Source organism: Solanum stenotomum, chromosome 1, assembly GCF_019186545.1.
Source record: "Solanum stenotomum isolate F172 chromosome 1, ASM1918654v1, whole genome shotgun sequence".
NCBI classification, from domain to species: Eukaryota; Viridiplantae; Streptophyta; class Magnoliopsida; order Solanales; family Solanaceae; genus Solanum; species Solanum stenotomum.
In genome coordinates, this window is record NC_064282.1 from 5,554,311 (window position 1) to 5,566,093 (window position 11,783).

Genomic DNA, 11,783 nt, shown 5'->3' on the forward strand with positions numbered 1-11,783 from the left:
ATCATTTTCCATAATAATTATACTAAGGAGTAATTTGAAAAGGTAATTTTTTTATTCAATTTGTAAATGATTATAATAGATCATTTTCCATAATAATTATACTATGGGGCGAATCAGGGGCGTAGCTAGAGCCTTCGAAAAAATATGTTTTATATATATGTCAAATTCTACATTTAAAAAATATATATTTAAAGTTGGGCACTCTTAACAAAAGTTATGCCTTTGGTGTAGTGGTAATAGGTGTCTATTGGAGTAAAAAAGTTTTGGGATCAAACCCTAAATAACACAATATTTTTTGATAGCTACAACCATTATTCTTGGACACCCTTAATTAAATTTGAAAACAAATTTCTTTCTTTACCCCATCTCTCTCGGCAAATGATTTGTCAAATGAGTTGCCAGATTATATAAAATTCTTTTTTAATGGGTGGTGGTGAGACTTGCCAGATCATGACTTACGAATTTTGTATTCCATGTATCCTATAGAAGTTATATGAACATCTCATTTAAAAATTTAAATCGATAAAAAAAAAAAACATTTTTTAGATATATCTTTGCTATTTCTCATTTAAGATTCAGTAAAAAATTTCTCCGATGAAATGAGTTGCTATTTGTCAAAAACCATTGTGTTTGCATGCAGAGTTCTGTTGTTGTTTTTGTTGCTGACAAACTCACCATAGTCTGGGACTGCTTGCACAAGGCACTACCATATGGATTATTTTTTCCCAGTTGTCATAGTTGCTTGATAAAGTAAAAGCCAAGTATATGATCAATTCTGCAGCCCATCATGGTGCTTGTGAACTGAAGGTAAAACAGTTGTGATCTTATTTGGCACACATAACCTTTTTCTCGTTAGCCTCTTGTGTTCTACAGCATTTATATTTGATCAATCACTGAATACATGTCACCCAGCAAAAGATGCAGTTACTAACTTCGCGAGTAAGAAGGTGCTCACTCTGATGTAAATGAAGAATGTGGCAACTATTAGTTTCCACATAAGAATTCAGATGCTGACAGAGTAGCCAAGAGAATTGTCTCGGCTTATGCTACATGATTTCTTTCAGCTGATACAAAGAAATCATAGATGGGAGGTTAGGAACAAAATGTTCCTATACAAAGGTTTAACCATTTCATTAACCCCTTTCACTGCAACTATGCGGGCATTCACCTGTTTCTGGATTCTATTTGCATTTCAAATGGTCTAGCCAAAATCTTTTGATCAGCTTTTATTTCATAAAGTGGTACCTCAAACTCAGTACATTCAATTTTCAAGATGGTTTCTATATATGAATCACCAAAATCTTGATAAATGAATCCACATCTTCTTAAAGCTTCATGATTCACATTACTGTTTACCTGCAGGCGTAAGTTTTGATTTCTAGTTCCCTTTCAGAATGTCATAATATTGCAGTGGCTTCTTCTTGGGTTCAGCACAAGTTTCCTGAAAAGGAGCAATGTTATGTGTTGGTATTGGAAGTCATTTCTACATAGGGGTCATTTGACGCTTTGAATGAATCGTAGTTGCTCTCATTTATTTTGGTTGAATGGTCAATTACCTCAATTGCAGCAGCCAAGCGCAAAATGGAAGCTTCACACCAGGGTCGGCCAATGAGTTGTATACCTATGGGAAGCCCTTGCTTGTCATAACCAACCTGAGCATGTAACTCATCGATATGAGATAGCGATAGCTACCATTGTTGTACTAGATGAATATACCTCATTCTGAATGTGACAAACAAATCCTACATTATGGATCATTTGAAGGAAGATCTAGACTAAAATATGCTTCTGGAGGGGATAAAGCTTTTTGGAATATATATATATACATATATTATTATTATTATTATTATTTTCGCTTTCATGCCAATTGCTACTTTTTTTGTGAAAACTATCTTGGGATAAAATCTACAAACCCTTGAAAAACATTAGTGCAGGGACTTTTTCAATAGACAATTTAATTGTATGCAAACCCATCCCCTAAGACTGATAAACCAAAATGCAGATCCATGAGATACAATCTCGCCTTTACGTCCCTCCAAAATGGTTAAAAAGAGTATCAATTCCTGAATGACCATCGGTCAACTAACTACCCTGGGTAGAGGAGAAAGGTGAGACAACTTACAGGGACAGTAACAGCAGGAAGTCCCAGAAGATTTGCCGTTATAATGAACCGCATAAGATTTCCTGAAAGTAATCATCACATGAATAGAAATCTAACCTGAAACTTCAAAACAGCAAGCTGTCCGAGAATAGTAGAGAAACAGTATATGTGTTTCAACTAACTCCATAGTTGATATCTGGTAAGGGGTGAGTGAAGGGAAAAACCTGTAACTTGCAAATTAGTCTCCCCAACTTTAAGAGCACCTGGTGGAATTATGGGTGCTGTCATGCTGAAAAAGACGGAAGTAGCAGAGATAAGTTTAGGAACATTGCTGCATTCATTCCAACAAAACAATTAACTGCACCTATGCACAGAAGCTCAGTATGTCATATATCTAACTTTGACATGTATCAACAAACTAATCTACCCTCTACACATACTGGACTTGCCATTTAATGTTTTAGGTATCTACATTAACAAGTCAGTCACATGACCACTTTCATTTCTAAGAATATTATATCAGGCACAGAAGTCCCACCAACCATAGAAGGGGGGACACAAAAAAGAGCAGGAAAAACCGAACAGGGAAATAGTTTGAAAAGATGAGTGATTAAATGTAGGCACATTGGAAAGTGAGAAAATATGTTCAATTACAGGAATAGAGTAAGCCTTGGTGAAGGATATGAAAGTTAATTCCACACTTTCCCGAAACTTCCTTGACATACCCAGTCGTTGGTGTCACAATGATATCCACCCTCTTGAAAATCTCCATATGGAAATACATTAACCTCCGCCTGCAACAACCCAGACAGGAGTTATGTCAGTCATGTTTCTTGTATAAAGCACTACTTTCAGTCTTTCAGGATGTTAAACATTCCGTCAATCTTATCAAGTCATATACTTAGTTTGGAACATAACTGACTTCTTTCAACAGCATTGTATCAGGTTTCCAAAATTATCAACTTAAAAGTTTTGGCAACTAATAAAGTGTAAAATCCAACCTATGGTAAGCTACAATTATCTGACGCTTTAAGTCATTTCAGATGCCACCGTATTTCTAAACCAATAAAACGGTTCTCAGTTGGATTCTGAAGCAAATTCGTGACTAAGATTAGGTTGTTGTACTTTAGGTAGCTTAAGAAACATTATGTCTCACCTAAGCCGCTGAGCAGCAACATAGTCTGCTGCTGTAAATGAACGAAAAAGTGCCAGATTGGTGCGAGTATCATATGTCAATCTCTCTCCTTTCCTGAAGACAAAAAAACAAGAAAACAGAACCAAGATGATATCAGGAAACAAATTGAAGCTGCTCCCAACAAGACATTGAGATCTATTAAGAAGACATTTGATAATAGAATGTTCAAAGAAAAAGTGTGTACCCATCATAACAGTCTGGATTCAGTGCGCATAATGATTCAGATCCAATAGAAACAACATGAGCTAAGCGCATCTCATGCAACTCTGGTATTACAATTTCTACCGTCTTCAACCATGAGATAAAAGAAAAATATTAGACATACTAACAAACATGTTGAATGACAGATTCTCACAATATTGTCAGCTAATGGTTCCTGAAATTCTAAACCAAAGCTAGAGGATACACCTGCCAAAGTCCAAGCTAAAGCAATGAAGAACATAGTAATGGTAATAGAATTACTTTGCATCCATGCTTTTCTGATAGCCGACTGAGAACATTCCCGCACTTGTCAGATATATCAGTTGAGAAGACATCATTAAACCACTGTAAAAGGATGATGACATGAGATTATCAAAGAAATATCCAAATACAAAAACTATTTCAGTGAGAAGAAGTATAGTCACCTCTGTATATTTTCCAAGGCGCAGCGATTCCACAGATTGCAAGCTCTCTTGTGAAGAGAAATTAGGTACACAGGGGAGGGACTGAAAGAAATAGAGGGAGATGATAAATTACAGAAACAGAACATTTGATCCAACATGATGTCCAAAATCAATAAGATGAATGTGATATCTTAATGAATCTAGAGTCTGCTGGTGAGATTAAAACTAAGAACATGGTTTTTAGATGTTCTAAACATGTACATGATGTTTCAGGTTTATCCTGTTTACCAGAAGGTACTTTTACAAAGTATTACAATGAAGAAAAGGAAGAAAGCAGAACAGTCAAAAGAAATACAGAGTTTAAGAAAAGTGCTGATGAATAAGCCTTTTGGGATGGTTACCGGTCGCAAAGAGATTCTATCAGCAGGAGAGGACCCCAAAATTGCTGCATACCTGATGAAGTAATGGATATGAACAAATCACATTGCAATTTCCTAGTGTAATTTTGATCCGAAATATATTTCTAAAAAAAGTGAGACCAATAAAGCTATCAAAGCAATAACTTGTTGAGTACATGTAAATTACATTAACAAGTCCGGGAAGACTCATCCTGACATAGTTCCGTGGCATACATGACAAAAACACAACATTACATCACTTGTACCATTAGTTCTTTTATGTGCTCTGACAAGATGGTTGAATAATCATTCTACATCTATATGCAATTATGCATAGCTCTATCATTCTCATTTCCTTTCCTCAGTAATAAGATTCTTTTAGTTTGTCCTTTACCATCAGCAAGCAGATTTATAAGAGGAAAATTAGGCCAGCTAATTTCAACGCTCGTTTAATTTATTACAAATGTTTAAGATTACGCATATTCTCATATTCAAACCCATGACAACTTACACAAGTATGGTGTCCTCAACTGTTGTAGCAATTGGTCCAATAATTGCCACTGTTCCATCATCACATAATGACCTGGATAAACAAAACAGACGCTATAGTGAATCTGCCCCATTCCGAAAGACAATTTTCTCCCATTACATGAAAAAAGAATCATTCGGAACACCATAAAGATTGTATGTCTATACTCCCAAAACTGACTTAATAATAAGAAGGTACAAATGATAACAGGTTTGATACTATTAAACTGACTGAAGGCAATGCATAAGTGGAAATACTAATCATTTCACCAAAATCACTTATCTCTCCAAGTTAAGAAATCCAATATGGATTTGTCATATAATTGAAGACTGTTTGGCTGTTGAATTCTTTTCTGACAAGTTTGGAGGCACTATTCTACAGTCCAATTGTGTACTAAGCTTAAGCATCAAAATCAGTCACAACTTATGGAACTTCACTGAGTTTGGAGTTCTTGCAATCAACCAACAGTAGTTTCAAGCTCTGTCCTTGATAATGATCTCCATATTATTGACAAAGGTATACATCCATATTATCTTAGATTAATTTGGACTAATAAAATGTAACCTGACAACTAAATAGGTTCCGTATTCAATTATTTACTTTGATAACTAAATTTTATTCTGAATAACTAGAGTTTCTTCATTTCTTTATCTTGATAGCTAAAGTTTTATATCCAATCCTTAGCATAGGCAAGCAACCTATGAGATGCTACATCAAAATAAAGCTTCTCAGGAAGTATCCTTACTGGATTTATAAAGATTTGAGGCAACATTAATGTGGTAAGATGGAAAATAGCATAACTTATGATCATAATACCATCTTTCGGGTACTGGAATGGTATTGTGAAGTGAACGTTGTTTTGACTCACACAAAGATCTGGAGAGATAATAAATCCAATTTGAGATGGTCTATCATCACTATTCATAAAAGATTGAAGCACATCCTAGACTAATGTATACACATGCATATATGAACCACAAGCTCCTAAACGAAGATGCAGAATAAATGCAAGAAATATTGATGGTTGACGAAAGAGGAACAAGAATAATGGCTATACAGTTGGAAGATCTGTTAGCAAGAAAAATATATCATAAGCGACATGTACAATTGTAGAATGAGCTCACCCGGTCATGTCAGTTCGACCATATGTTGACTTCAATCCCACAACACCACAAAGGGAAGAAGGAATCCGAACTGAACCTGTCCTTACACATTAAATCAAGCATCAATAAAATACTTTTTTTTTTGAAGATTGAATAAGTGGATTCTTCAGTTTGACATGGTGTAAGGTGTACAACCTCCTCCATCCGTCCCCAAAGCAGCAGAACACAATCCCGAAGCCACAATAGCTGCAGGGCCTGAGGAAGACCCGCCGGTGTACCTATCTGGATCGTGTGGGTTTCGTGTAGTCCTGTCACAGATTTTTAACTCAAAAAAAAGGCCAGAGAAGCAAAAGTATGTTCGCAACAACTAATAAACAACTCTAGAGTATACCACCTCAGGATAGAAACATTTTAGGAAGCAATTGTTAGAGGTTACTGTGAATGTGATAAAGCACGTATCTTCCATCCTTATTCAAGGAGGAAGAAGCGAAGAAAGATAGGAGAAGATAATGATTTGCATCTTCTCAAATTCCAGGAGGTTTCACCCATGGAGCATTGAGCGGTTACTTACAGTTATTAGGAGTTATTTGGCAGTTCCTTATGGTTACTAGAAGTTATCTATCCTTATCCTAAATAGTTATGAAGTAGTTATAATTACCTATTATATAATAGGAGATCTAGTAATAAGTAGACATGTGTTAATATATCTTTTATATGCAGAAAAAGGTTGTTCTAAGAGATACGAGATACTTGTCTCTCTTTGTATTTTCTATTGTTCCACGAGATACGAGATACTTGTCTCTCTTTGTATTTTCTTTTTTTGATAAGGTAACTTTGTCTCTCTTTGTATTTTCTGTTGCTTTTATCCAGTAAAAAACCTCGGTTTCCATCAGAATGCTAGTGTGACATTTAAAACAGAAAGGAAATGTCTGAGGACTGCCTTAGAAAGGGTTAAATGCAATTTAACATTTCATGTACACAGAGCCTTTCCACAAAAGAATGCGTAATTACATACCCATAGTTTGCGTTATTTCCAGTAGTGCCCAAGCCCAACTCATGCATGTTTGCCTTTCCAACCAAAATTGCACCACAACTTCGTAATCTTGACACAGAAACAGCATCCTTCTTTACCTCACGAACCTCATGCATCCATGCAGTTGCTCCTGTTTGCACCAAGCATATAACTAAATTTGGAAAAAGGGCTAGGCCGAAGATGAAAACTAAAATGCATACCCTTTGAAGGGTGAGAATAGCAATCTATGTCGTCTTTGATTGCCATGAAAATCCCATCCAAGATTGAGAGTGGATTCCCTGCATATTCCCCACAGTATGAAAATATTATTTTGACTGAGCACAGTTTGCAAGTACGATAAATTTTGGAGTATTAGTTACTTACCATTCAATGATGAATACAGCAAGGTAAACATGTAAATATCAGAATACCTTGTTCAAATCTTTGTGTAGAAGCAGCAGCTTGCTTTCTTACTTCGTCAGGGTCAAAAGAAATTAATAGTGGGGCTGCGGGATTCTTATTGTTGAACTCCTCAATAGCTGAGATGAAGCGCTCCGCAACCTGTACACAAGGAATAACTTTTCATCCTAGAGATTAGAAGACAGAAACAAAAACCAAGCAACCATAGAAGTGTCTTGCCATCGATGGAGTTGTAAACTTAGATCTGTATGCATATGCATAATCACGAATCTTCCAATAGCGGAATGATGCAGTTGTATCATCACTCCAATTGCTAGCTGGATCATATTCTGGAAGACACTTTAAGGCCAGTTCAACCCGGTCTTCAGGCTTCGCGTCTTCTTCTATGTTGACAACAGCAGGTTCTGGCTCTACAGTCAGGAAATTCAAACTGAATTAGTGCCAAGTATACAACAATACTTTGCATCATGGCAATGTCAACACTGGCATCCTTTTCTTATTTTTTTTTTCTAAGGAGGTCACTGTTGACATATAATGCCTGGTTATATACATCTTTTGCATCCATATTGATGCCATCAATTTTAACAGGATTTATCAACATCAATATCTACAGCACAGCCTTACAAGTAGAGTAGCCACAAATCCCACAAGAAAGAAGAAAGAAATAGACCTGGTCAACTTGTGTGCATCTACTAATCCAACATGTACTACTTGCTACATTCTACAAGGTGTTGGCCGTCGGGTAACTCTAATTTACCTGGTCAAATTCACCTTTGTTGGAATCCGGAAGTTGGTTGCCAAGATTGTAAATATATGACACCTTGGGCCTAACTCAACCACAAAAGCTACCTCACGAGGGTGCATTACCCAAGTCCATACAAGGGAATAGACCTATGTGTGACTCTAACCCACTCTAAACACATATCTTTGTCCACCACTTAAGTTTTCCAATAAAGGGAACATTGTACAAAATAAATAAAAAAGAATACACAGGTGTTTAAATCTGTGTCTACCCTTTGTTCCATTTACTTGTGACTTGTAAATCCGTTCATTCAAGAAAAAAGAAAGAGCTAATTCCACCAATTTTGTCAGTGGAGGATAAAATACAAAAGAAGTACCTTCCTATTTCATTGCTAATGGAAATATCTAAATTGATTGATTTTGAGAGAGAGAGTTGATATCGTAGTTTAAGAATAAACCTTGAGGAGGAAATTCGGGTTTAAACATAGGGCACTCCGGTATGACGGTGTACTTCAGCTTCTGTCATTCATGAATAAATCTTCTTCAGTCTTTATTTAACCATTCCATACATACTCACAACAAGAAGTAAATTGCATACAAATACAATATCAAGAAACAAACCTCGTCGAATTTGTTATCATTCTTCAGGCGATTCATAATCAAAGATCCAATACCCGGTACTTCAGCCAGGTTCAGAAAGAACTTGAACCAGAAACCAGTCAAATGTGGAGCTTCAAAGAAAAAATTGCATTAATTTAATCGAAACAATACAAAATTGTAGTGTATATCACATCAAGATACACATAATTGAAACCTTGAATATTCTCCGGTATGTACTTCACCGCCGTCAAGTCAACTTCACTCGCCGGTAGCATCACTCGCTTGTTCCCCATTTTCTTGATACAATAACTCAATCTATCAATAATTCACCATAATCACGATCACAGAAATAAAGATACAGAAAATCATATAAAATATCTATGGAACTTTCAAGAAAATTGACTTATCACACACAACTACAGGTAAATACTTTCAGCAAGAATTGAAGTCGTCACCGGCCGGCCGGCGAGTACTGGTTAATGATAACGTGCGCAAGAAGGTGAACGCACGTTTAGAATTTACTTTAGTAACCCAATTGGTTCAAAAATACTTTTTGTTGAAAACATCACATAGGGGCGCGGGATATATAGTCCGTCCCTCTATCCCATTTTATCTTATACCCTTTCCTTTTAATTTGTCTAGAATAAATATCACCTTGTAAGTCCTTCGGTTGGATGATCCGGGATCAATCTCCCTTCAATGTCTTTCGCGTCAAGTCTGTCACATAGAATTTGGCTAGTACGGTTTATATTTTCACTAGTGCAGAAGCTGTGGCAGAGATTATATGGAATGCGGGTTATCCTGAGGTTCAAAATAAATCACCATATAATTTAATTTTAATTTTTTTTATTATACTCACATAAATATCAAAAAATTATTCAAAAAAAACCACCTTATAATTTAATTTTAATTTTCTTTTACTATACTCACATAGATATCAAAAAATTATTAATCATATTTAATCAAATAAATATATAATAGTAAGCTATCGATTTACCCAATAACAAAGTGAAATGTCAATTTCAATTATGTTGATGACTTCCTCAACAATATCGACAGTTTAAACGATCATTTTTTATGATATGGTTGTTGATATTGTTTTTGACTTTTCGTAGGAAGGACCATGACATTTTTGGGTTGGATTTGGCCCACTAACAATTTTGCTCTGGATTGTTGTTAAATCATAAATGGGTGGTTGTTTTGACTTTTTCTTTTTTTTTTTTTTAATCCTCCCTAGGAGCTCCCATCCCTTTTGCTCTCTTGGTAACTCGAAATCGCAACCTTCAAATTGGAAGTGAGGGGTTCTTATTTTATAAACGGAAAAGGGCCAAAGATATCCCTATATAATTCAAAAAGGTTTTAAAATACTCCTCATCCACCTATTGGGCTAAAAATACCCCTAAGTCAATCTTTTTAGTTCACTATTACCCTTTAAATTAACAACCTTATATTTTTTAATTATTATTATTATTAATTATTACGTGACGTCTTTCTATTGGATAAAGTTTAATTTCAACCCGCCAAACTTTCTCCTACCCCACCCCCACCCGACCCATATTGACATCCCTTGACCCAAATTCAATACAAGATTCATTAAAAATAAAAAAGATTGAACTATCTCTTCTCCCCTAAACCTAATATCCTATTTTTCTTCTTCCCCTTTTCTTATTAAGCTATTTCAAGATCAATTTTTATTAGGTTTAGGGGAGAGGAGATGATTCAATCTTTTTTATTTTTAATGGATCTTGTAATTGGGTTTGGGTCAAGGGATGTCAATATGGGCCGGGAGGGGTAGGAGAAAGTTTGGTGGGTTGGAATTAAACTTTATCCAATAGAAAGACGCCACGTAATAATTATTAATAATAATAATTAAAAAATATAAGTTTGTTAGTTTAAAGGGTAACAGTGGACCAAAAAGGTTGACTGAGAGGTATTTTTAGTCTAATAGGTGGATGGGAGATATTTTTAAACCTTTTCAAATAGTANAGATCAATTTTTATTAGGTTTAGGGGAGAGGAGATGATTCAATCTTTTTTATTTTTAATGGATCTTGTAATTGGGTTTGGGTCAAGGGATGTCAATATGGGTTGGGAGGGGTAGGAGAAAGTTTGGTGGGTTGGAATTAAACTTTATCCAATAGAAAGCGCCACGTAATAATTAATAATAATAATAATAATAAAATATAAGTCTGTTAGTTTAAAGGGTAACAGTGGACCAAAAAGGTTGACTGAGAGGTATTTTTAGTCTAATAGGTGGATGGGGGATATTTTTAAACCTTTTCAAATAGTACAGGGATATTTTTGGCCCTTTCCCGTTTAATAAAAGCTTATCTTTTTGCATGCAAATCGAAATAAGATTTAAAATTAATCTCAGATGTAGGAGAGTTATTGGATGATCCATCCATTTGTAGGAGACTTGTTAGGACACTGTTCTATTCTACTTTCTACCTGACTAATTATTGTTCAGACATCGCTTACACTTACAACATAGGAGGGAGTGATCAACCGATTTTTATATGGACAAGCCGAAATTATATCACTTAGAAGCTGCTTTTCGGATTTTGCGATACATCAAAACCTCACTGAAAAGAGGTTGATTCTTGTATACGTCATTATCAACTGATTAATGGTCTATATCTTTTAGACTATAGTTAATGGATACTCTTAAATCATAATTGTAATTATATAGACTATGATTCTATACCAAAAATTTTTTAAATAATAAAATTTATAAAATAATAACCTTAATTTTTTTTTAAAAATCGATGGGTGGTGAAGCTTCTTTTAGGCGAAATTTTTCGACATCATCTTAAAATTGGCACAACCTTTTACTTATATCCCTCAAATAAGAATGCACATTTGAATATTTAATACATAAGAGAAAGAGAATTATGTATATTCCATATATGAATGTAACTGATGATTACAATGTTTATTTATAAAGAACTTGACTGACTTATTCTATCTAACACAAATCAGTTATAACTATTATCTAACTAACTACCACTACACTGATTATTGTAGTGATCAATTAAATTGGCTAACTTGTTGAAATATCTCAAACCTTTATTTTGTAGACA

General features: G+C 35.0%; 1 protein-coding gene across 3 annotated transcripts; it reads right to left on the reverse strand.

The window, feature by feature from the left end:
* Positions 1-1,087: 1,087 nt before the first annotated feature.
* LOC125861846 (fatty acid amide hydrolase-like) lies at positions 1,088-9,291 on the reverse strand. 3 transcript variants are annotated; one of them, XM_049541743.1, is made up of 21 exons: positions 9,119-9,287; positions 8,919-9,019; positions 8,726-8,835; positions 8,563-8,623; positions 7,583-7,773; positions 7,375-7,504; positions 7,165-7,242; positions 6,947-7,094; positions 6,127-6,239; positions 5,953-6,028; positions 4,811-4,882; positions 4,303-4,354; positions 3,923-4,003; positions 3,759-3,842; positions 3,481-3,584; positions 3,258-3,350; positions 2,827-2,895; positions 2,326-2,390; positions 2,123-2,184; positions 1,557-1,652; positions 1,088-1,441 (listed from the first exon to the last, which is right to left on the reverse strand). In XM_049541743.1, exons 2-21 carry the CDS (start codon positions 8,995-8,997, stop codon positions 1,379-1,381), a joined length of 1,827 nt encoding a protein of 608 aa, XP_049397700.1. In that variant the 5' UTR covers positions 8,998-9,019; positions 9,119-9,287; the 3' UTR covers positions 1,088-1,378. The 3 variants fall into 3 exon arrangements, with proteins under 3 accessions (XP_049397700.1, XP_049397693.1, XP_049397709.1); XM_049541736.1 differs by having other exon boundaries at positions 1,155-1,441; positions 9,135-9,291; XM_049541752.1 differs by having other exon boundaries at positions 1,155-1,441; positions 9,122-9,287.
* Positions 9,292-11,783: the final 2,492 nt, after the last annotated feature.